At 43.2% G+C, this 26,924-nt stretch overlaps 1 protein-coding gene across 1 annotated transcript in view; it reads right to left on the reverse strand.

The window, feature by feature from the left end:
* The window catches only part of Axdnd1 (axonemal dynein light chain domain containing 1), a 94,632-nt gene that overhangs the window by 61,828 nt on the left and 5,880 nt on the right, over positions 1 to 26,924 (reverse strand). Inside the window, exons 5-9 of the mRNA XM_021161273.2 lie at positions 12,800 to 12,914; positions 10,704 to 10,789; positions 9,067 to 9,123; positions 8,167 to 8,269; positions 6,365 to 6,486 (exon numbers count right to left, since the gene is read on the reverse strand). Coding sequence (XP_021016932.1) covers positions 6,365 to 6,486; positions 8,167 to 8,269; positions 9,067 to 9,123; positions 10,704 to 10,789; positions 12,800 to 12,914 — 483 coding nt within the window. The remainder of the gene's footprint in view (positions 1 to 6,364; positions 6,487 to 8,166; positions 8,270 to 9,066; positions 9,124 to 10,703; positions 10,790 to 12,799; positions 12,915 to 26,924) is intronic.

Consider the following 26,924-nt stretch of genomic DNA (forward strand, 5'->3'; position numbering starts at 1 on the left):
GTGAGCATCCCTTTTATATTCAACATATTAGAGCACATACATCATTATCTGGACCTATGGTTACGGGAAATGCAATTGCTGATTCAGCCACCAGAGATATGGTTTTGCTATCACAAAGTTCTATAGAAGGTGCTAAGAATTTTCATCAACTTTATCATGTCCCTGCTTCTACATTGCTACGGAAGTTTAAGCTCACACGAACAGAAGCTCAAGATATTGTCCTACAGTGTGGTAAATGTGTAGAATTTATTAATGCACCTTCCGTGGGCGTTAATCCTTGCAGATTGCGACCCCTAGATATTTGGTAGATGGACGTCACGCATATCCCAGCTTTTGGTAAATTACAATATATACATGTGTCCATCGATACCAGTTCCGGTGTCATACATGCCTCTCCCTTGACAAAGGAAAAGGCAGTTCATGTCATATCCCACTGCTTAGAGACTTGGGCTGCATGGGACAAGCCCCTGCTGATAAAGACAGATAATGGTCCTACATATACCTCTTCTAAATTTAGTCAATTTTGCAAACAAATGCAAGTGAAACATATTACTGGGTTGCCCTATAATCCACAGGGCCAAGGCATCATTGAAAGAGCCCATCGTACTTTGAAACAATATTTGCAAAAACAAAAAGGGGGAATANAGGCTATGACGCCAAAGATGGCTCTATCCCTTACAATATTTACTCTTAATTTTTTAAAATTGGATGATGCTGGAAGATCACCAGCCGAAAGGCAGGGACAATGGCCTCAACTGCCCAACGAAATGGTCAAATGGAAAAATGTCCTTGATAATAAATGGTATGGCCCGGATCCCATATTAATCAGATCCAGGGGAGCTATTTGTGTTTTTCCACAGGGTGAAGATAATCCACTTTGGGTTCCGACAAGACTGACAAGAACTGCGAAAGATCAAGATGAATCCCAAGATGATCCTGTTATTCTTACTCCTGATGATTGAGACAGGGATAAGTATACCTTTGTGGGCCGTAGTGAGATCATGGCCAGTATCCTTACCGGTACATTCCAATTCCTCTACCTTGCCTTTGTTTTTTGCAACTGAATGTTTTTTGGATGCACCTTGTGCACAACAAACTCCTCAAGAGCCACGGGTGTATAATAGTACGAGTTTTCATTTAAATTATACACTATGCTTTGTGCATAATGTGGATAAACCTTTTACACCCTGTATGTTTTTTTTTGTTGTTGTTGTTTTGTTTTGTTTTTGGTTTTTCGAGGCAGGGTTTCTCTGTGTAGCCTTGGCTGTCCTGGAACTCACACTGTAGACCAGGCTGGCCTCGAACTCAGAAATGCGCCTACCTCTGCCTCCCGAGTGCTGGGATTAAAGGCGTGCGCCACCACGCCCGGCTTACACCCTGTATGTTTTTAAAGAAAAAGATTATCTCTAATTGGGCAGATCCCATTAGCCAAAATAAAGTGAGTTCTGGGGTGTTACTTAATGCTTTAACACAAGTTGCTCAAGGAGCACAATCAGGCTCAAATGATGTTGGAAATAATGTAACTTCACCTATAAACATCACCACTAATATGATAAAGGGAATTGTGACTATTCCCAAAAGATCACGATGGCCTGTTGGCAATGCTACTGCTATACGCAGCGTGCCCTAGTGTCATCCGGACCTTGCATTTCCTATAGTTTTTTTTACCTTGTCAATCAAAAATTTTTCCTCGGAAAGAAATAGCGAAGGGTTTTGTTTTGTCACCTCCATTGGATTTTGCCATAATGAATGATAAAGGAGATGCTACAGGAAAAGGAAATATTTGGCCATATTACCAATGGATTTTAAGTAATGAGGCAGGTGCTAGTACCAGTTTGTCAGCCTTTGCATTGCTGACTGGAACCTCTCATGAGATATTGAATGTTTCTGCCACACTTTCCAATACCTCTGCTCATTTAGATAATGTGACATCTAATAGAGTTATCAGAAATATGACTACTTCTCCAGTAGAAGTTTGTGTTAATCCTCCATTTTTCTTTATATTGGCTGAATTTCAAAATAATACAGAATGGTTAGATTGTACAAATGTCATTTGTTTTTTGACGCAATGCTGGAATGGAACCAATTTCTTAGCCTTAGTGGTACATCTACCATTGGCCCTATGCCTGTTGAGGCAGATCCAGAGAAGTTCCCAATTATGAGTCTTGTGCGGCAAAAGAGAGATTTTGGAATCACAGACGCCATTGCTACTGCCATTGTGGTGTCTGCAGTGTCAGCAGGAATTATTATGGCCAATCAAGTTAATACTGCTGACACCATAAATCAGATAGCAGAAAAAAAAAAGTCTGAGGCATTGCTTACCCTGCAAAGGGTGGATTCTCATATTGCCTCAGGGTTAATGTTAGTGAATCAAAGAGTGGATATTTTACAACATAACATGGAACAGATGATGGATGTCATACAAATGAGTTGTGTGGCATCAACTCCACATGTGTGCATTACTCCCACTAGGTATATTAATAATTCTTTTATTAAAAGTACAGATTTATCAAATTATCTGAAGGGGAACTGGTCACGGGAGCTGGAAAGGTTGCAGACGAAGCTGCAGATACAGATCCTGAACCTTAATGGAACCAGAGTGGAACCTGTGACCCTTGGAAACTTTACCTCTTGGCTTACCTCTGCATTTTCTTACTTTAAGGAATGGGTGGGAGTGATTTTGTTTGGTGCTGCCATATGCTGTGGACTGATATTCATGCTTTGGTTGGTTTGCAAATTTAGAACCCAACAAAAACGTGACAAGGTGATTATAACTCAGGCACTTTTAGCCATTGAAAACAGTGCTTCCCCTGAAGTTTGGTTATCTATGCTCAAGAATTAGTCTGCATCTGAGTTCTCTGCTCTTGCACCCCACAGATTTATGGATCCATTGCACTGGGATGAGAGAGACTCAGCGATCATTGATCAGCCCTTGCACATTGCTACGGTTTCCTCATTGCATGCAGTAGGGTGATCATGATTTCCCCACTAATTCATTCCCTTAAAACTTGGCTGGCCTCTTTTATAGAGTTTGCCCTAGGTCATTTAGCAGTTGCTGTCACACAGCGTCTCGGTATCCAAAGACAGGCAACTTTCCTCGTGCACAGACCAACCTAAGACACGGGGCCTGGTGGCAATAGGGTAACCCTATGACGGGTAGGCTGTGACACTAGAGGAACGACCTAAAACAGGAGCCGTGACGGATGGACATAATTGCACAGGCCTAGTCCGGCATCATTTTATTAAAATTAAAAGGGGGGAGATGTGGGAAGCCACATACGCCATTATGTACAGTAGAGTTTTTTGCCGAGTCACTGCCTGGCCCAAGACATGCAAATGAGATACTGAAAGCATAACCAATCAGGTGTAGACACGCCTCTCCTAGGCATATATAAGCAGCACCAGTTTTGGGGCTTGGGGTCTTTTCGCCTCTGCAATCAAGCTCTCCCAATAAACGTGTGCAGAAGGATCCTGTTGTGGTGTCTTTCTTGCTGGCGAGTCGGGCGCTCACACTTGTGGCTCACCAGTCTCAGCTTTGCGTGGGGGTTTGCCCACAGGGCTGCTGTCCTGCTGTTACTCCAGCCTGGTGCTCCTCACAGTGTTCTACTTACCCATCTCCTTCTAGCCCTAACCAGTCTCAGTGACCTTGCTTCTCTTTCTCGGGCCCATCAGCCAGCAGAAGGAGGAAATTCACATTGATAACTCACTCTAGAAGAAAAGCTTGTTGGACAGGGGGTGGGGGGGTGGGGGGGTGGATCAGCGGGTAAGGGCTCTTACCATACCAACCCTGTGACTTGGTTGAGTGGAAGGAGAGAACTGACTCTGTAAAGTTAACCTCTGACCTCCTTTGCCCTCATACACACATGATACACACATATACAATAGTAATAGTTTTTTAAAAGAAACTGATAGGCTGACTATGGTGGTGCATGCCTTCAATCCCAGTACCTCCCACACACTAGAAGGCAGATCTTTGTAAGGTCAAGTGAGATCCTGACTCAAAAAAACAATTCAGTGCATATTTAAAGCCAAGTTGGAGGCCAGCCTGGTCTACATAACAACTGCCCAGCCAGCCAGGACTGCATAGTGAGATCCTGTATTTAAAAGAGAAAGGAAGAAAAAGAAAGAGCTGTTCAGAAAGCAGTTTCCAGTTCTACAGAAAATGAATACAGATGTACTGTTTGACCACTGCATTCTTTCAGCTTTTTGGACAGAACCAAAGTTATAAGAAGGATGTAACAATGGTATTTATCATCTTCACCATTAATAACTACATATAATGAACAACTATTTCTGCTTTCCTTTTTAAATTTAACCTAGTCATTACTATGCTGAGATAGGGCTGTGTGTACTCACACTACAAAGGCGGCATGGCACGTGTGGAGGTCAGAGGGCAACTGTCAGGAGTTGGTTCTCCTTCCTTCGTGGACTTCAGGTCATCAGGCCTGTGTGGCAAGCACTCCACCCTCTGGGCCTGTGCTCACTCAGCTGTGTTCTCACTGAAATTTGGTCACATCAATCCCAGGAGTCCCAGGCCAACCTTGGGTATATAACAAGTTTGAGGCCAGCCTGTCCTACGTGAGACTCTATTTCAATAATTAATCAGTTAGACCTTTCCACTGTCTATCAAACATCTCAGTACTTGATGCAGAGTAGGCACCCAGCGAGACCACTGGCTTATGAGTGGCTGGGTCCATGGAAACCTTCCGAGTGGCAACTTTCTTCACTCAGATGAGAGAACAAAGGCTCGGACTTTTGCAGAGAGCTTATGGCAAGATGAGCATCTCACTATAGAAATTAAAACTAAACAAAAGTTGGTTCCATAGAGATATGTTTGTAGCTTTCTCAAAAGTATATACAAGCACAACTCAAACACATTTTAAAAGATGCATATGTAGCAATAGTATAGAATGCTATTACCTTGTATAATTAATAGGTACTAATAATTATACTGTAGGACCCCAAGAAGGAGCCCCCCACTCAAGTCTCGGGACACAGGGTTACCCAAAGAAACACGAGAGACCTCCTTGATGCAAAAGCACAAGGTAGCTTTAATGGCAGAGCTCCAGGTCAATATGTATATCTCGTATCTTGCGCAGGAGACGGAGGAATGGACCCTGAGACTCAAAAACTCGGGGTTTTTATAGAGTAGGGTTTAGGGGCTAGGAAGAATTGGCATGGTTACATACGATTGGCCCATTCAAACATCAGCAACATGATTATGTGTCAGCATAGTAGTACGTGCAGGCCAGGGTGTATAAGGATTCTAAAGCTGGGGGCTTATCTGAGTTGACAATGCATCTGATTAATGTTTCAGCTTTTAACTATGTTCTCTATAGAAAGGGGGTGGGGGGTGAGCAGGAGGCGCAGGGCTGCCAGATGGTCAATGAGTCAGCCAAGATAGTCAGAACCAGTTCCTACATTCCTTCCCTTATCTTTACGACCAGGTAACCTAGCTTCAATGTGAACTCGGGCATGCCCGGGCTATTTGACATACATTACATGAATCACAGGTCTCAAGTTTTATTTCCTTTCAATACAACTTTTTTCTTTTTTTATTAAATATTTTCTCTATTTACATTTCAAATGCTGTCCTGAAAGTTCCCTATACCCTCCCCCATCTCTGCTTCCCTATCTACCCACTCCCACTTCTTGGCCCTGGCGTTCCCCTGTACTGGGGCACATAAAGTTTGTAACACCAAAGGGCCTCTCTTCCCACTGATGGCCGACTAGGCCATCTTCTGCTATATGTGCAGCTAGAGACACGAGCTCTGGAGGTACTGGTTAGTTCATATTGTTGTTCCACCTATAGGGTTGCAGACCCCTTCAGCTCCTTTTTTTTTGTTTTTTTTGTTTTTGTTTTTTTTGTTTTTGTTTTTCGAGACAGGGTTTCTCTGTGTAGCCCTGGCTGTCCTGGCACTCACTTTGTAGACCAGGCTGGCCTCAAACTCAGAAATCCACCTGCCTCTNACTCACTTTGTAGACCAGGCTGGCCTCAAACTCAGAAATCCACCTGCCTCTGCCTCCCGAGTGCTGGGACTAAAGGCATGCGCCACCACGCCCGGCTTTCCCTTCAGCTCCTTGGGTACTTTCTCTAACTCCTCCATTGGGGGCCCTGTGTTCCATCCAATAGATGACTGTGAGCATCCACTTCTGTATTTGCCAGGCATTGGCATAGCCTCACAGGAGACAGCTATATCAGGGTCCTTTCAGCAAAATCTTGCTGGCATATGCAATTAAAACAAACAAACAAACGAAAAAAAAAAAAACAAAGCACTATGGAAAATATAACATTTAAACAAAAAACAAAAATAATACAGCTTTTGACATGGGGAACCTGGAACATTCCATTAATAGCTCTAACCTGATTTTTGACAGCAGCTCTCCTCTGTCTGCACAGTCTACGCTGACCTGCCGGATCAGCTCATGAAACACTGTGTTGTAGATGCTCTGCTCCCTCTTCAGCACGTTGAGCAGCTGGTGCATCTAGCAGAAGTAAGTCACAGGGTCGGTGCTAGCACAGGCTATCCGCCAAGTCATTTTAAGAGGTAAATACACTGAAAGTGAGCATGGCTACAGATTTACATATCCAGAAATGACTTTTAAAATCTAGCTAGTTTTGGATGCTTTTATGTGATGCACAAAAATATTTAACGGCTCCTGAATTGTACCTACCAGAATAAAGCCTGATCCCAATCATGAGTCTGCATCAGAGACATCCAAATGGAGACAGAGTCTATAAACAAGCTAGCCTGTGGATGGCAGAGCGTCACAGGGAAGAAAAGCAAACAGATGCTGACACCTGTTTGAGACTGATCTGTCTAAAGCAATGACTGAAAAGTACCCTGGGATCCTGGGATCCTGGGATCCCGGGATCCCGGGATCCTGGGATCCTAGGCTGAACGGGGGTAGCTGATAAAACCCACTAGGGGAACAGATGGTGAATTATAAAATCTGAATATAAGCTGATACCATCTTATCTATCACATAATAATCAAATCCATGGTTAACAGAGTTGCTGGCAAGTGCCTTTACCCAATGAGCTAACTTACCAGCCCTCTTCTTCTTTGTTGTTTGTTTTCAGAGAAGTACTTGCTATATAACCCAGGCTGGGTTGGAACTTGAAACTCTGCTGCCTCAACCCTCAAGTGCTAAGAAGGCAATAGACCTATGCCATCACAATCAGCTACATATTTCAAAATAGCTAAGAGAGCAGTTAGGGCAAGACTCAGCTGATAAAGTGCCTGCAAACTCTGGGTTCAATCCCAAACACCACAGAAACCAAGCATGCTGGTGTCCATCTGTAACCCTTGAAAGATGGAGATAGGAGGGTCAGAAGTTCAAGGACATCCACAAAAGTTCAAAGTCACCTTCTAATACATAACGAGTTCAAGGCAAGCCTGGTTTACACAGATCCCATTTCAAAACAAAACAACTAGTAAAGAAGATTATAAAATGTACCAGTACAAGGAAATGGTAAATATTGGGGGATATGCAAATTACCCCGTCTGATCACTACACATTGTATAAGGAACTGTTATTCCACTACATAAATATGTGTAAGTATTATATGTCAGTTAAAACTAAGCAATCGGACCAATCCACTGGAGCCTTGAGAAACCAAAGCAGTGTCGTCACCTGCTAAATAACAATGCTTCAGTCAATGACAAACCAGGTCCTAACCATGGCTCTGTAAGGTTAGAGTAGAACTGAAAACCCCCATCACCTGCTACTTTTATTGCCCTCCATTTATATATAGAGCCTTACCATTGGGCTACAACTGCCTGTGGAGCCGTAGCAATCTATCCTACCTAGGCTTGTGGGTCTGGGTTTATGTGCTATCATGTTTGCACAGTAACGACATCACCTAATGATGCCTCTCTCAGTACACATGACCAAACAACATACAACCGCCAGACACCTGCAGTGTTTGCCACATCAGTGCTTCCTAAGCACTTTAATGTGCCACTCAATCTCACTCACGACCCCATGTGGCAGGTCCTAGTATTACTTCTAACCAATGGGTCAGGAAATTGAGGTGCAATACATGAGATGATTTTCCCATGCTGCTCACTAGCAGGTGACAGTCAGATTCCAGACCACACTGTGCCTCCCAGGCACACACTATCCTTACCCACGGGGTTACTCTGACAGGCATGAGGTTACCTTGGTTGGCCCTACATAATTCTCATTTTCTACTCCAGCCCTCTCCAGCATGGTGTCCATCACGTTGTTCAACTGGACCACTTCTATTCTTTTATTAGGTTTCCTGAAGATCAAAGGGACAGACTGATTAAATAACATCTCATCAGACCATCTTCAGATCCCAATAAAAATATAAAACACTTTAGGATATATATATATATATTATGGAATACTAAGGACAATTTAAAGGGTTAGGCCCAGTTTATTTAGTGGTATACCAGTAACATAGTCTAAAGCAATGAAAGTGAAAATAGTGTAATTTTTTTCTTACAAAAGATAATTCTGCCAGGCCGTGATGGCCCACACCTTTAATCTCAGCATTTTTGAGGCAGAGGCAGGTGGATCTCTGAGTTCGAGGTCAGTCTACTCTATAGAGTAAGTTACAGGAGAACTGGGACTACAGAGAAATCCTGTCTCAAAGAACTAGTAATAATAAGTATTTTTCTATATTTTATATTATTGATATAGTAATTAATTATATATAAATTATGCATTAATAGGTTGATATTGCATGTAATATGCAATAAATGCTATTCTACATAATATTATATATTAATATATAATATTTAACCATGGGTCATTCAGAGTGACAAAAGAAAGACAGCAATGCAGAAAAATCCTAATGATGTACAAAATATAAAAGCACATCATAGCACTCGAGTGCCATGCTGTGTACCCTATTTGAACATGCAATTGGTCACAGGAACACAGCTGATTAAATGAGGGTCTTATAGGCAACTGTTACTGGCTGGGGTCTCGGCTATGACTTGAATGTTTTTGTATAATAAAATACCAAGAAAAGGACCATGTGTATGTAGTTACTCTTTCCAAGAAGCACTTTAGAAAATCATCTGTACTTACATGGATGGGAAGAGCAGCAGCCTGTTCTCACTGTCTGTGAGGAGGGTAGTGTATTTGCTGCAACAAATTAGATAAGAAAAATATTAAAAACAAAAACAAAAAATATTCTAGGGCTGAAGCGTATAAGACAGTTGTGGAAAACTAGGCCCTGGGAGGGGGGGGCACAAAGGAGGAAGGACACAATCTGACCTGTCTCAGCATTTTGGTTCCTAAGAGCCATTCTCCACTAAAAGAAACGTGTGTTCAAGAAGTGGAGGTGAAAGAAATTACAGCTCAACAAAGCTTAAGTCTCAGTGGAACTTAGAAGTTTGGGCATAATTGTTCAAAGGTCCTTTATGTGTATACAGATCATCCATAAATATCCGTACAGAAATATTATGACACTGATCAAATGTAGATCATTTTTAGTAAAGGATATTTAACTCCATTCCTTGATATGTCAAAATACAAAGATTTCCTTGATTCATTAAAACAAACAAACAAACAAAAAAAAGACATAAGTCTGCAATTCTAACACATGGGAGGCAGAGGCAGGAAGATTGGTTTAAGTTCACCTCCTCTACAGAGAGTTTGTTATCTGAACCACATAAGATTTTTTTTAAAGCCTTTGAGATGTTCAGCAGGTTAAAGTACTCAAACCAAGCCCAACATGCTAATGCCAAAGACCCACATGGTGAAAGGAGAGACCTGACTCTCAAAACCTATTCTCTGATGTTCACACACACAAATACATAAATGTAATTAAGAACAACGGAAGTGCCTTTTGGCATTTTCAATGATGATAGGATGGGCTTGGAATGTCGCTCGATGGAAGAGCCCTTGCAGGCATGTACAAAACCCTAGGTTCAAGTTCCAGTTCCAACAATGGAAAAAGAAATGAAAAATGACATCTGTGAATTTGTAATCCTCCTGCCTCAGCTTCCCAGTGCTGGGATTACAGGTATGCACCATCACACACAACCCAAAGTTCCATTTCTTTAAAGATTTATTTTTTCATGTGTACGCCTGGGTGTGTGTATGCATACCACATGCCTGCAGATGCCTTCTGAGACAGAAAAGGCCGTCAAACTCCCTAGAACTGGAGTACAAGAAGTGCTAAACTGCCATCTGATGCTGAGACCCAAACCTGCGTTTTCTGAAAGGGCAGCAGGTGATCTTAAGTGTTGAGTCATCTCTTTAGCCCTAAAGTTCCACTTTTTAAAATACTAAAAATTATAGGGCAGGAAAAGCTATAGAACTATTTAATCAGGAAAACGCCAAATTCTTGTGTTCCTCCCTTGGAGCACCTGTGACTATCAAGAGTTCATTCTTGCTTTACCTTAACAAATCTATATTCACTGTGCTCTAAAAATAAACAGAAGGAGGAGGAAGAAGAGAAGGCAATAGAAAAAGAAAGGAAAAAATAAGAAAGACAAAAAGGAGAGAGAGAAGGAGAGAGAAAGAGAGAAAGAGAGAGAGAGAACACACAAGAGGGTTTTTTGTTTTGGGTTTTTTTTTTTCCTTTGTTTTGTGGTAATCTTCCCTAAACTGTGCTAAGGCAGTTTGTCCACATATTCCCTTACCACATTAGGTTCTTTTAAGTGTGAAAGGAGAACACAGCTCATGTAAGATACTCAACAGACCATCCTGGTACTCACTCGTCATAACACTCCAAACCCGAAACTCCTGTATTTGACACAATATGAAATTCCTCAGGAACCAAAGTGTCTGCTAATGTCTTCTCCTTATAAAGAAAAGGATGAATTTATTAATACATGAAAAACACTTAAGTGACACAAATTTTAGTCCCTATCCCCAAAGGATACTACTATTGAGCAACTGCAGTGGAATTGGTAAGCTTTCTTGAAACCTGGCCTCACTCACTACAATAGCCCTGCCTGGCTGGAACTCCTGTCTAATCCTGCTTTTGCTTCTAAGAGCTGGGTTTGCAGATTTGCACCACCATGCCCAAATGTAAGTTGAGAGACCTTTGTTTTGTTTTTAAACAAGGTCTCTCTATGTAGTCCCAACTGTCCTAAGCATCACTCTGTAGACCAGGCTGGCCTCAAACTCACTGAGATCCTCTTGCCTCTGCCTCCCAAGTGCTGGAATTGAAGGTATGCACTGCCACACCTCATCTTAAGTTGAGAGGGTTTGATAAGATAAACAATAATACTAGTAATATAAGACGTAGCATAAGCCAAAAACTGCTTTAGGCTGGGAATACACTGTAAACACAAGCATGGATGTGAAGACAGATTCTCTTCTGGTATAAGTATTACTTGGTATTTAAGAAGGACTGATTTTAAGATCCTTCAAAGATACCAAAATCTAGATCAGTGGTTCTCCACCTTCCTAATGCTGTGACCCTTTAATACAGTTCCTCATGTTGCAGTGACCCCCAACCATGAAATATTCTCGTTGCTACTTCATAACTGTAATTCTGCTACTGTCGTGAACCATACTATATGCTGGGCAGCAGATGCACATGCTTTTAATCCTAGCACTTGGGAACAGACACAGGCAGTGAAGACCAGATTGGTCGACAAAGTAAGTTCTAAGACATCCAGGGATACACAGAGAAACCCTGTCCGAAAAGACAGAGAGAGAGAGAGAGAGAGAGAGAGAGAGAGAGAGAGAGAAGAAGAAGAAGAAGAAGAAGAAGGAGGGGGGGGGGGGGGGGGGGGGGGGGGGGGGGGGGGGGGGGGGGGGGGGGGGGGGGGGGGGGGGGAGAAGAGGAGAGGAGAAATCAAGAAATCAAGAAAAAGAGAGAACCACTGATTTAATGCATTCCATAAAACAGTTTAGTACATCTCTTACTTATGTTGTCCTGACTCTGGGTTACTATAATACCTCATACAAGTATATTGTTGTCATGTTGAATTATTTAGTGCCAAGGCCCAGCCTCGGCTTGGAGAGGGTTCTGAGGAAGAGGTGTCTGGGAGCAGAGAAAAGAAGGACTCAAAGTCAAATTGTGGGTTACAAGATGACGAACTGTGTTCTACTCGATAGGTTTCCAGTCAGCCTCTGTAGAGAGCTCTTGGCTAATTTCTTTGGTGGAGGAGATTTCCAGACAGCCTAGTTGGCTCTGTCATGTAGTTGGTTATTAGTAATCATTCTTATCTGGTATATGATGAAAAAAAAGCAAGTAAGGCAGGAAGAGTTGCAAAAATGTACAGTTTGAAGAGAAAAAGCACACCAGGAAATTTAATGTTACTGCCAAGGCTTGTGATGAAAGGAATAAAGTAATTAAATATTGGTCTGACCCACACTGTGAATAACAGGAGAGATGTCCTCAGCACTTGGGAGGCAGAAGTAGGCAGATCTCTGGGAGTTTGGGGGCTAGCCTGATTTACATAGCAAGTTCCAGGATATTTGGGGCTATGTAGAGAGACCCTAACTCAAAGTGAGGAGGGGGAGGGAAGGAAAGAGGGAGGGAGGGAGGAAGAGGAGAAAGAAAGCGGAGGGGAGGGGCCAAATCATCATCTACAACTCTGAATTTTCCATGAGAAGGGAGAATCTAGTCTTCCCTGAGTCTGTACTTGTGAAATCAGGAAATCCTTACTCATCAGAGCACTTCAGTGTGGTCTGGGGAATGGCTTAGAAGACCTTTGACCTTTGCCCAGGCTAGCTACTGTAGAGGAATAGCTAGAACGTAACTGAAGGTAGGTGAGCCCTGCGGGCTGCTGTTACAGTCTGGTGCAGCTTTAGCGTTTAGAGGAACACTTTGAGAAAAGTCTTCTTCCCCACTTACCTTATGAGGCACCATGGCACTGCTCGGTGACTGTGTTGACTTGTTTGGGGGACAAAGTTTGTTTTCCACGGCCTCTCCTTTCACGTATTTAACATCATACAGGAAAGAAATATCCCTTAAAAATTAAGAAAAAATATGGTTTTAAGAGTCAGGGCAGCCGGGCGACGTGGCGCATGCCTTTAATCCCAGCACTCGGGAGGCAGAGGCAGGCGGATTTCTGAGTTCGAGGCCAGCCTGGTCTACAAAGTGAGTNCCAGGACAGCCAGGGCTATACAGAGAAACCCTGTCCCGAAAAAAAAAAAAAAAAAAAAGAGTCAGGGCAGCAGACCTGCTCTCATTGCCTTGTTTCCCCTGCATATCGGACTGTTTAAAATTATTTTAAGGGCTGGTGAGATGGCTCAATGGGTAAGAGCACCCGACTGCTCTTCTGAAGGTCCAGAGTTCAAATCCCAGCAACCATATGGTGGCTCACAACCATCCGAGATCTGACTCCCTCTTCTGGAGTGTCTGAAGACAGCTACAGTGTACTTACATATAATAAATAAATAAATCTTTAAAAAAAAATTATTTTGAGACGTGGGGAAACAGAAGTATGATTTACGATGAATACAAGTCCTTTGGTCCTTAAAACTGCTCTGTGTCAGAAGGTGAGCCCTTTATGTTAGAATGATGATTTTTAGATTTATGTTACAATGAGAGCAGTTTACCAACTCAATAGTTTTTGAGATTTCAGTTGTAGCAACGATGCCTGAGCTGCCTGGGGAAACTCTGGGATGGCAGCAGTCTCATTCCATTGGGCTGCCCCTTCACTTTTAGCATCACTGCCATTTAAGGACACTTATGGGGTCCCAGCTGCCCGACCTCACAGCCAGGCCCAGCTTCCTCTGTGTAGCCTCCCCCAGCCTGAAGCAGGCTGATGCAGACCTGAGCCACTGAGGTAGGGCCACCTGTGGTGCAGCTTTCCACTTGGCTGGCTTCTTTTGAAGTGTCAACTGCCCTGGGATTCTGCTACCTGCTGAACCTGTCTTCCAGAGACATTCCTGGATAAGCAACAGCCTGGCAAACAGTCTCCTAGAAAAGGAGTTTCTCATCAGAGAAAAATTTGTCTTGGCTTCATCATTCTTTTCTCGCCGTTCATCATTCTTTTCTCGCCATCTAGTTTCTCTTTCAGCCCCAACCTGCCTTCCAGAAATACCCGGTTCATGTAGGCCGCTGGACGACTTATGCCTACACCACCTCTGGAAATGTGTAGGCTTCCAGTAAAGGTTGCCTAATTAAGGTAGAACAGCACTTGATACAAACTCTCTGGACAGGGCAGCTTAAATCATGATGGCATCACTTCACGTGCAGAGGGGAGGAAGCAAGCAAGGCGGGCAGAACGGCCCTGGCTTGGGTAGGACACTGAAGAACAGGGTGAGACTCACTCCCGCAGGGCTTACAGCTTTTGGAATCTGCAGCTGCTTACCTAATTGGTGACCTTGGATTTAGCATCCAGCAGCAGCTTTTTGGATGGATCCCCCTCTGACCAACCCCCAGGGCCAGAATCCAAGCTTTCAGGGTGAACCTGCTGACACCTGACCAGCACCCCCGACCCCTCAACTCATGGAAGACTGGGCATGAGTCAGGAGTCCGTCCACATTCTTCCTCTCCACCATCACAAGCTTCCCACTCACATCACCAACTCTTTCCTCCTCTTTCACCTGGAATGAATCAGCTTTTACCCCACAGTCGTTCCTGACAGTTCTGTGCTGGAGTCCATCTTGGTCCACTGCCCCGGAATCTCATTCCACCTTTGAAAACGCCCACTGCCCTACTACGATGCTCCTTTTCCTGGTTTTCTTTCTTCCACTGTGATAAAATACTGACCAAAACCAACCCAGGGAAGGAAAAGGCTTATTTGGCTTACAGGTTTCAGACCATCATTGAGAGAAGCTGAGGCAGGGACTAGAGAGGAGCTGTGCTGACTGACTAGTTCTTCATGGATTGCTCAACCTGCTTCCTTATACAACCCAGACACCTGCACAGACATGGCACTGCTTCCAGAGCGAGGACTGCTAACCAAGAAAATGCCCACAGGGGCTGGAGAGATGGCTCAACGGTTAAGAGCATTGACTGCTTTTCTGAAGGTCCTGAGTTCAAATCCCAGCAACCACATGGTGGCTCACAACCATCCATAATGAGATCGGATGCCCGTTTCTGGGGTGTCTGAAGACAGCTACAGTGTACTTACATATAATAAATAAATCTCTTTTAAAAAGAAAAAAGAAAAGAGAATGCCCAGAGACAAGCCCACAGGCCAGTCTGATGGAGGTGATTCCTCATCTGGGGGTCCACCTTCCAAGGCAGCTCTAGTCTGGGCCTAGCTGACAGAGACTACCCAGAACATTCATGACTGTTCCTTTCTGAAAATCTTCCCTTCACCATGCACTGCTGTTATAGCGTTCTGATGTAGCTAGCTAGAATCTATCATCTGTGTCTTTCTGTTAAATATCAACCTTCCCAATGTTACCTCCCAGAAGGCATATCATTTCCCTTCTGAAACCATGCCTCAGAGACCTAGTGAAGACTTCCCTTTACAAAGGGAATCTCATCCATTTTCTGCCACTACCTAGAATACTTTCCTGATTTGACCACTCTTCTGTCTGAAACCAGTCTCCTGGATTCTCCCCATGTTTACGAAACTCCCGAATCGTCTGTCTACCCCTCTAGAGATGCTCCACAAAGCCGTGTCCTCTATACCCATGGTTCTCAACCTGTGGGTCTCGACCCCTGTGGGGGTTGAATGACTTTCACAGGGTTTGTGTTGGGAGCTATTAAGACAACTCTACTGTCTTGATCTCCGAATTGGGCCTCTCCCCGAGAGAAGAAAAAGGGGTCAAAAGTGGGCCACCGACGCACCGATCAGAGAATAACCACAGAATGTTCCAGCCCTAAGTCAGCGCCAGATGTCCTGACCACAACATGTACCCTGATACCACCAAGTTCCTGCTTCCCTGTGTAGTTGCCAAAAGAAAAATTTCCACTGCCCCATCCCTCCTGCTTAGAAGTACTTCCTCCTTTGCTTGTACATTTAAGCCTTGAGCCTTGCTGAATACAGAGATACCTTGATGCTACTCAGACTGCTTCCGTGTTGTTCCTGACTTGGTGTCCGTCTCTCCCTCCCCCCATTTGGTTCTTAGGAGAAGGTCCCCTTAAGACCCTCAAATAACTGGACCTGCTGGACGGGTCAGGTTTGCATATCAGTGGTGGCATCTGGACAGTTGAGAGCCACTGTGCTACACTTTCTTTCTTGGCCAAGCCATCAGATCTGCAGTCTGTTTCACCCTCCTCTATTTGCTAGACTGCCCTCAAAATCTCAGCATTGAGACCCAATCCCTCCCTATCCTTTGCCCTCCATACCCAATCTACTGCTAATGCCAATTAATTCTATAGCTGCCCTCAGGTCAGGACAGTGGCCAGTCTTCTCATTTCGTGCCAATAGCAAATCTCTGGTCTGATTTGTCATTACTTTTGATGTGGGCTCTCAGGTCTCTAGGGTATGTCCTATATACTTCTAATGTTTTCATGTCTCCATCCCTCCGTCTAACTTTAAAGTAGACTTTAGCTTGACTTATGCTCATGGTCTACTGTCTCTCTCCTCTGCACTGCTGATGCTATAGAGGACACTGGTGGGCTCTGCTGGCCAGGTGTCCTTTCCCTTTCCATCCACATCTAGTTATCTTGTTTTCTTTTGAATAATTATCTTGCTCCTCTGTTAGGTCTCTCAAAAAAAAAATTCTGGGTGCCAGCAAGACACTTCTGTGGGTATTGTTGCCACATAAGCCTGACAACATGCATTTGATCAGTGGGACCCAAATAAAGAGGAGAATCAACTGCACAACACTGTCCAGTTGATCTAACATTGAATCTATCCATCACAAGAAGGCTGTGACACACACATCAACACACAAAGCACAATACTAATAAAATATAAACAATATTTTTAAAAGATCATTTAGGTACGCAAGATGCCTCAGTGGTAAAAGCAATTACTGAACAAGCTGAGTTTGACTGCCAGAATCCACAGCATGGAGGGAAAACAGACTCGGGAAAGTTCTTCTCTGCCCCCCACGTGCATACTGTGGTAGGAGCACAGACATGCAGTAAACAAATATGCATAATAATACAAAGCATAAGTAAATGTAGTCACATTAGTGACCTGGGTCGTTTGCATTCAAATATGTCACGTGCAGAGGTCATAACAGGAAAACAGTAAGTAGTATTGCACACATTTTAAAATTTTTATTAGACAGAAACACCCAAAGCATGAAAGAGGGCACTGCAGAAGGAGGACTAACAGAACAAAGCCAAATGGCACGTGTATGAAAACAATAGGTTTTATATCCTTCCTCTCTTTTTATGTAAATATATAATTATACACAATTCTACATCTACTACATTCTTACTTAGGCAAGGTAGGTATGCCTTTAATCTCAGAACTTGGGAGGCAGAAGCAGGCAGACCTGTGTGAGTTCAAGACCAGCCTGGTCTACACAGAAAGCTCCAGGTTAGTGAGAGCTATGCAATAAGACCATATCTCAAAAAATATTTCATTACTTTATTGTTGTTTGGGATGTGTATTTCTGGGAGGGGTGTGTAAATATAGGCACAGATATACCACAGCGCTCATTTGGCAGTTGGAGGGCAATTTGGGGGAGTTGGGATTAGGGATGGAGCCAAGAGTGAGAGAAAGAGTGCCAGTGACTCGGAGGATCAGGTTATACTGGTGTTTATTCATAAACAACAATAAAACAAATAGAAAGTGAAATGGGATTGCATTCATTCACACACTCACTTCACTCACCTCCGGTCTGGCATATGTCATAGCCTGGCTCTGATGGCTGTGCAGGCAAGGCCCGCGGCATTTCATGCTGTGCTTCGGAGCTTCTGGACACACCAGCCCCACCGAGATAATAATAGGAACCAAAGCATATACCCCACAGGAACTTAATGAAATTAGAAAAAAATTATGCCCAAAATAGCATGAAGGATGCATGCTAGATAGTGAAACTGTGGGAGAAGGGAACAGATATAATAATGTTACCGGATCAAGAGATGTTGGGAACCGTCTCCTAGGAGAAAGGGGCTAACAACTCTGCAGCCACCTACAGCCCTTTACTTGCAGGCTGGTTTTTTTCCACCCTGCCAAGAGACTTGTTTCCTAGCATGAGGTTTTTGCAAGCAGCCCACCACAGCTGAGCACACACTCTGATAACATCTCATTCTTTTCAGACATTTCCTGGACTTGCAGTTTAGTGCCCCCCAGCTGCTAGTCACTTGTGGTTTAGTGTCTCCAGCTGCACTCCCCAGCTTATGCTTATATGCCCTTAATTGTTTTTCAATAAACAGGACTTGATCAGCAACCTGTCTTGCCTCCATTCTTCAAGTCTCTTGCCCCTTCCATCCCACTCTCTCTCTTGCAGACCCTGTTGACTGATCTGCGGGGCCAGGTCAAAGAGATGCACAAAATTAGAAATGTCATGGAAAATCCCACTGTATCTGAAGCTCTGGAACATGAGTTAGACAGCTCCTGGGGAGATAACGCATTCAATGCTTGATTGGATGACTGCAGCTTGGAGATAGGCGTTCCCCTTCTTAGATGTAACTCAGTTTGAGGCCTCAGCAAAATGGAATCGTTTACAGAAAGCAATTCAGTTAGCAAGGAAATTAGGAGTACTCCACTTCAGCTACAACCAGGTTCCTGACCCACAGGCAGCACCTGTGGCCTCCCCCAGCCTTGAAGGAGGCTGATTCAGACCTTGCTGCTACTGAGAATGAGACCACCTGGGGTGGAGCCTTCTGACCTAGATGGCTTTATTGTTCTGTCACCTGCCGTTGCTCTTCTCCAAGAAGCATTATGCTGAGAGGCTGAACCTGTCTTCCTGAGGTATTTCTGAGATAGCCAACAACCTGTGGACTTGGCGACCTAATGCTAAAAGCTCTGACAGACTAGTGCTAACAACTTAGCAACAAAGCATCAAGAAGCCTGGCATGGCAGGGGATAGGCCTTCCCTCTTTATAAGCACAGGCTCTTAGGAAACTTTGGGCCTTGATCAGAGATCTGCCTTGGTCTTGTTACTTCTCTTGCCATATAGCTCTGGCCTCCCACTCAGGAACCCAGTTAGTGTGGCCTCAGGCGGCTTCATGCATCAAGGTTGGCCCAGTTTAGGAAAATCCAGTAAAGGAGCTCTACAACATCCTGGGATGGCCCCAGCTGGACCACTGCAAGGATGCCAAGCTGCGGCAGATGCCATGGACTTCTTAGAATCATGCAGAGAGTTAGACTCAGAGAAGGTAGTATTAAAGTACCTACCCATTAAAGTATGAAATATAATGGAGTAAAGAGACGGTTCAAATATAAATATATATACATATTTATATATATACATGTATGTATGTATGTATATGTGTACATATATATGTATATGTATGTGTATGTATGTGTGTGTATGTGTGTGTTGTGTGTGTATGTGTGTGTGTGTGTATATATATATATATATATATCCATTTGGAAGACAGAATACCAACCTCCCAGTTAGCTCAGGACCAAGCCAACCATGGAATCCCACCAGACTCTTGTTTGGACAAGCTCCTCACAGACCTTTTGTTTGTTTTGTTTTGTTTTTAGGGCAGGGGGGGACCCAATGGCCGGGGTCCCCCTCACCCAGGATTCAACAACCAAGGGCCGAGTGTAGGGGCAAGACCTATGAACAGGAGGCCACCCATGAAAAACCTAAGAGGGTGAGGACATCCCTTTCAACCTCAGGGACACAAGAGTAGCTCTACCCATTATACTACCCAATAGCACCACCAAAATGGTCAAATGGCTGTTGGACATGGGTAGTGAGATTAATGTATATACCCTGGATGAAGGACAGATCCTGAATACAGACAAGATTAAAGGCCACATAGAAGTAGAGGGAGTTGGAGGCAGAGTCAGAACCCCTATAACTAAATTAACATTACAATTATATGATAAAAATTATGAATTAGATTTCGATTTGTACAGTGCCCCAGAAAACATCATAGAACTACCCACAATACACAAATTATTTCTAAAATTTTTGAATCATAAAAGAACACCAAGCCGAGCATGGTGGCGCACACCTTTAATCCCAGCACTTGGGAGGCAAAGGCAGGCAGATTTCCGAGTTCGATGCCAGCCTGGGCTACAATGTGAGTTCCAGGACAGCCAGAGCTATACAGAGAAACCTGTCTCGAAACAAACAAACAAACAAACAAACAAAAAGAATACCAAAAATACTATTGGCCACAGTAAAAATTCCACAGGTAGAATTACCTAAAATACCACCCTTCTCCACACCACAATACCCAATAAAAGGTAGGATGGAGGAACTAAAGGACACCAAAGAAACATTATTAAAAGAAGCTATTATAGAACCAACACAAAGCTTTAACTACAACAGCCCCATTTGGCCAGTAAAGAAACCCAATGGCAAATGGAGATTCACAGTAAATAGATTACAGGAACATAAATAACCCATCAGAGCAGATCCCTGGACAAGTGCCAGATGTAGAAGATAGATTCCTGAGAATCAGGCAGGTGGCACCCAAATGGTTCGCCACAATAGACTTACATCCCAACTCCAGAGAAATCACCGCATTTTCATGGGAAGGAAAACAATACCAATTTACTAGAGTTCCACAAGGATACAAAAACGGCCCAATTATAGCACACAGTGCACTGAGATGGGCTTTAGATTCATTCCACACACCAGAAGAACTAGCAATCTTTTCATATATAGATGACCTTCTTTTGATAGAAAATGATAAGCAGGTACTACATAAAACAGAAGCAAACTTAATTGCACATCTAACAAATGAAGGATGGAACATTAATAAAGACAAAGTAAAGGGACCACCAGAAGAAGTTAAATTCCTCGGAGTACACTGGTCGACTAGAGGACTGTCCATCCCCCCAGAACTAACAAATTAAGAAACTTACCAAGACCTCAGAATGAGACAGAAACCCAGCAGTTAATAGGTTTATTTGGGTATTGGAGGCAACATATACGATACCTGCAATTGTTGCTCCAACCATTATACAGCATAGTGAGAAAAGCATCAGACTTCACCTGGGGACCACCCCAGGGAGAAGCAGTAAAAATTATGTTAGAATATAGAAAGCAATTTAGTAATTTAGTTTGCATCAATGCAGATAACACAGTGATAATAGATATCCTCTTCATAAAGGGATATGGCAATTGGAATATATTTGTTAAACAACCACAGAATAAACCAATTGGCTTTTATTGCAAATGCTTCCCTTGGTCAGATGCCAAGTATTCACTCTGAAAAACCAATATGGACTGCCTATGAAGCACCCTGCATGTGCCTTGCTATCCTAAGATGGAACCCGGTGGCACTCCGATCCACCATGCCCATTCTCGAATGGGTAAAGGCACCAGAAGAGGCATGGGCAGGGCTGAGGATGAAAGGAAAGGTATTCCAATGGAAATGGTACCTCTCAGAGTTCCTTTGAGAAGCAAACCTGACTGCACAGGGGACGGTACTAATGGTGTCAGAGCACATACTGGGATCGAATAACGAAAGCCAGGTACCAATCACACTCGACACTTCCCCTCTCCAGAAACAGGTACCCATAGGAACATGGGTCAATATTCCCCCTCACTGGTTAATGCTTGGTTTACTGACAGCTCAGCCGCCACTAAAAGCAACGTGGTGTGCTGGAAAGCAGCAGCTTTCAGACCAGAAGATGGAATGGTACTAATAGAGGAAGGAAAGAGCAAATCAGCACAACATGCGGAAGTAACAGCAGCCATATTGGCAGCATGCAAAAGTGATAGCAGCCCTATTGGCAGCCAGACAGTCCCATAAGGATAGAAAAAACTTACACCTTTTTACACACTCTTGATGTGTGGCCAACGGAATAGCAATTTGGTCAGGAAAATAGAAATTAACAGAATGGAAAAAACTTTGGTCTAAAGAAGCTTGGATGGAGATGGCTCAAATCAGTACAGACAAAAGAATTAAGTCTATATCATGAAGATGCCCACCAAAACAAAGATGACCTACAAAGCAAATATAATAACTAAGCAGACAGGCTGGCAAGTATGGCGATAAAACTTGAGGCACATTACCAAAGTGAACAGACAGGACCAACAAAACTTTAAATTAAGAGATGATGGACCAGAGTGACTCTTCCCACACAGGCAGAGATTACAAGAGAAGAAATAGAACAGATACACAGATTCCTAGGACATGCAGGAAGCCATGCAACATACCAATGGTTCACTCAAAGGAACACAGCCATAACATGGAATGAAGTTAAGAATGCTATACAGAAATGTGAGGGGTGCCCTGCAACCAAAACCAGATTTCAGCATGATTACCATGGAATAGGCACTCATAGACTATATTTTAATCACACATCTCAAATTGGCTGCACAGGACCATTGAATGAGTATAAGAAACAGTACACATGCAAAAAAGTAGATGTCTGCACAGGATTAGGTATGGCCAGATCAGGGCCCAAACCAGACCAAAACTTAATAAGATTTACATTGTGGTCATGGATTTGTGCTTATGGTATACCCAGACTAACACAAAGTGATCAAGGAACCCACTTTACTGGTAAAATTATACAGAGACTAGCACAAAATCTTGACATAATGTGAGAATTCCACCTGGCCTATAACCCAAGAGCAGCAGGCAGTATTGAAAGATTTAATGGATTACTTAAAGTAAAATTAATGGCACATAAAGATAGTCCACTCTCAGAAGCTCTGGCAAAAGCTATCTTTGAACTAAATAGCAGACCTAGAATCAATAGACAATCTCCAATTGAGAAAGTCCTCAGTACACAGACAGATAAAGATTATTCAGGTGAAAAAAAAACTAGAAATAGACTCAAACCCTATGCTTGCATTCAGAGGCACAAGGATAAACTAACCCAGACAAAAATCATAGCATCCGGCACTGGAAACACCGTGTGGACCACAGACAGCAAGGGAGGGCTGCAACTAACCAATCTGGAGGACTTGGCATCACGCTGACAAACAATGTGTGTATGTGTGTGTGTGAGAGCATTAACATATACAGTGATCCTTATTATTGGTGTTTCCCTGTGACCAAATACATAATCATAGTACTACTAGCCTGATAGCCAACTATACCACTTGCTGGCTAAATACTGTAAAAATTGGACCAGATACAAGAAAGAATTGGAAATAACATTGTTATTGCTAACCCTATACTTATTAGTGGATTATGGGCTATTTGCTTTTTGGTGCAACTAGAGGAATAGTGCTATGCATGCCACTAACCACATGTCACCCATTGGCTTGTGCTCTTACATTATCACTTTCAGTGTTAAACACCCCAGAACTAGAATACATGTCATCGCTGGCAACAGCACTGTGAGTACAATTCCACCCTCAACCATCACCCCCAAACCACAAATACCATGGCCCGCCTATAGACCTAAAGTTCTAGACCCGATATACAAAATACCCAGATGGTGGGCAGATGATAGGATATGGGCACCACACCAACTAAGAATAGACAGCGTCTGGACCAAGTAACTTATTTCTGGTTCCAGGGCTGTGAACACTTCAGACAACAGGTAGCACCATACTACCCTAACAAAAATTATATGCTAGATCAAAAAGATAGTATAAATACAAATAGATATGAACAAAATCCCACAAAATGTCTCTTTGATGAGGTGTGGCATAATGCCTCTAGTATTAGAGCGCTCTTTAATAATTATTAGTATAGACCATCAAAGGTTAGAAAGAATACACTTAATGTTACAGGAGTCTACAAAACAACCACTATAGGAATAGAGACAGGTTCTACATTTGATTGTGATTTAGCTATAAATTCAACCTTTCCTCAATTATATACAAGCCCTTTGATACACACAGGGTTAGAAGGTGAAGCAGAGGGCAGGTGGTTCAACCTTACAGCATTAACATGGGAAGAACTGGTGTATGACTATGAATATGGTGAATATGAGCCTGGAGAGGGAGAAGGAAAAGAAACTCCCTTACTTACACCACCACCAAACCCGTGTAAACTGGGTCCAAGTACCTCTACATAAACCAGGGGAAATAGATGCCCCAGGGAGTTATACGACCACCTGTACCCAGAACTCCAGAGGACATGGAACAAGACAAACTGGCTCTGGGTAGCAGGCTTCCTGAACCTACCCTGATTTGGCAAGCTAAGCTATTACCCCGACTTAAGATGGGCCACCAGAATAGAAACACAACAATGGCCCACTTGGGAGGATTGAGTATCAGCCATGGCCTTGGGGATGGAACATTATAGACAACCACTAATAGAAGTAATATTGACCCCTTAGGATCAGGAAGATCCAGATTTCCATCTCATTACAAGCCTTTAAACCTCCTAAGTTATAGTGTGGAGAAATAGATACCATATCATATCAATACAGCAGCCCAAATAAGTTCAGCAAAAAACCCCTACAGGCACTGGCTATAGGTTCTTTTATGGCCAGAACATTATTAGAAGGCTTAATGGGAGGAACAGTAGCAGAAGCAGTAGTCACACCCAGCAAGGCAGAAATCTACAATATTCAGCAAATTAATAAGAAAACAGGCCAGGCACTCCACACAGTCAAGAAGCATAGATTCTCTCCACATCATGGTAAACACCATGAATACAGAAATGCAAGTATTTAAGGAGCAATATAAACAGAAATATCATAGATAATTTAGAACCATAACTTAATTATGTGCCAAATGTATAGAAGTAATCCAGCAGAAGTAGAGAGAGAATTACATGCCCTTTTTACAACAGGACTAGGAAGAAGGACCCCAGACTTCTAAACATTATTTAGATAACGAAAGAGGATCATACTGCACAGAAGGCATGTGTGAGATACACCTAATACAGGTATTCCTGGACAACACATACCCAGGGTATCACACTAAAGCCATAGCACAGAAACTAGGCAATGCATTCATAATACCAGATGATCACCTTCTGTGGTCATCAGTTAACACTACAAATAGCTCTCTATCCATACCACGTGAAGCCACCTGTAAATTAGGAGCAAATACATACGTCTAACAGTTCTGAAGCATCTTTTAATTTAACAGGCAGATGTTACCTGATGATGAACTGCTCACAGGCCACAGTGGATAATACAACCATCATGACTAAGTTGACCCTGGAGGAAAAGCATTACTTTGACTCCAATGGTGTACATAACTTGGTTGGCCTATTAGAAGCCAACACCATAGTAATAAAAATTGGAATGAGGAGATAACAAAATGTGGCCTGTGGGACACCATCAGAAGACTAGCACGCCTAGACTTTGTATGTACCCCAGTGTACTCATGTTGGCACTGGGTTAAAAAAAACATTTTGGTTCCTCATATTTCTGATCCTCTTCTTTATGCTATTAAAAGTGTCTTTGATATGTTTTAGAAGCAACTATAGGAAATATGCCAAAAGAAGGCCCTCGCTCAGGAGGTCAAGAGACAATGTCTCCGGACGGGGATATGACCTTAGCTGCATGGCAAGAGCTAATACATTTTTCAGGAAAATATTCTTTGATAGTGCATCATCATTTGGAATTTTGTATGATAGATTGACTACAAATAAGCTATTTGAACCAGAAAATTGCATGTTTTGCTTAAGACCCTATACTATATGCTATTTGTGACCCAATATGGATGATAAATTGCTTACTTTGTTTCATCATTGTTATCATAACCATACATCCCCGGAACCTGTACTCAGACTCCATCAGGGCAACCCAAAGCTTATTGAGCAGATTCATGGCCTGCTGTGTTAGCAGAGGAAACCACTTCTGGTACCACACATGTTACAACATGTTGGAGCATGCACCTGACCCCACATACAAAATGTTGGAGGGAGAGTGGTATGGGAATGACCCTACATAATCACACAATCCGGAACTCTTACAGGTTTACTGCCTGAGGTCAATATTAAAACCAAAGAGTGCATCTTCTAATGAAATACATACTGTACATGGAAAAGCTAACACAAAAATGCACTACACAATGTATATGACCCCAGCTTTGCAAGCCTGTGGAGCCTTCTGGAATACCTAGACCTGTAGCTCTGGTTTCTCTGAGGCTCCAGGGGATGGAATGGAAATAAATGTAAGCAATAGAAAAGAAATGACAAATGTAACCCAGCCCAGAGTGTGTGTGTGTGTGTGTGTGTGTGTGTGTGTGTGTGTGTGTGAAATGTGATAAGGTAAAATGCCCTGACTAAGTGAACACCTCAATTTTGATTGGCTAAAATGTTACCATGGAACCCAAGCCTGGAGTGTGTGAATGAAGGTGATAAGGCCCAAAGTCAGATAAAGTAATGCTGGATGCCTGAGCTGAAAGAGACTTTAAAACCCGGTCAGATCCCGAGCCGATCTCGGTGAGACCACTCATCCCCAGAGCCAACCCACTGATTCCAGACACCCCAACTCTGGACCAAAGCTCCAGTGGGGAGCCGAAGCACAGCAGGAAATGCCACGGGCCTTGCCTGCGCTGCCATTGAAGCCAGGCTACAACACATACCAGACTGGAGGTGAGGGAAGTGAGTGTGTGAATAAATGCGATCCCATTTCACTTTCTATTTGTTTTATTGTTGTTTATGAATAAACACCAGTATAACCTGATCCTCACTGGCACTCTCTCTCGCTCTTGGCTCCATCCCTAAAGTTGACCCTTAACCAATGGGAATGGGTTCAGGTTACCAGGCTTCTGAGGTCAGAGCTTTATCTGCTGAGCCATCCTGCTGGCCTCAACAACTTTGGTAGCAGTCAATTTTCTGCAGTCAATCATTTCCTGGTTAAAATCCTGAGATTTGCCGGGCAGTGTTGGTGCATGCCTTTAATCCCAGCATTTAGGAGGCAGAGGCAGGCGGATTTCTGAGTTTAAGGCCAGCCTGGTCTACAAAATGAGTTCCAGGACAGCCAGGGCGATAACAGAGAAACCCTGTCTGGGGCGGGGGGGGGGGGGGGGGGGGGGGGGATCCTGAGATTTACTTTTGGCATTGAATGCTGACTGGTGGAGTGTAGCCTCCCCCCACAACCTAAAACAGGCTA

Source organism: Mus caroli, chromosome 1 (genome assembly GCF_900094665.2).
Source record: "Mus caroli chromosome 1, CAROLI_EIJ_v1.1, whole genome shotgun sequence".
NCBI classification, from domain to species: domain Eukaryota; kingdom Metazoa; phylum Chordata; class Mammalia; order Rodentia; family Muridae; genus Mus; species Mus caroli.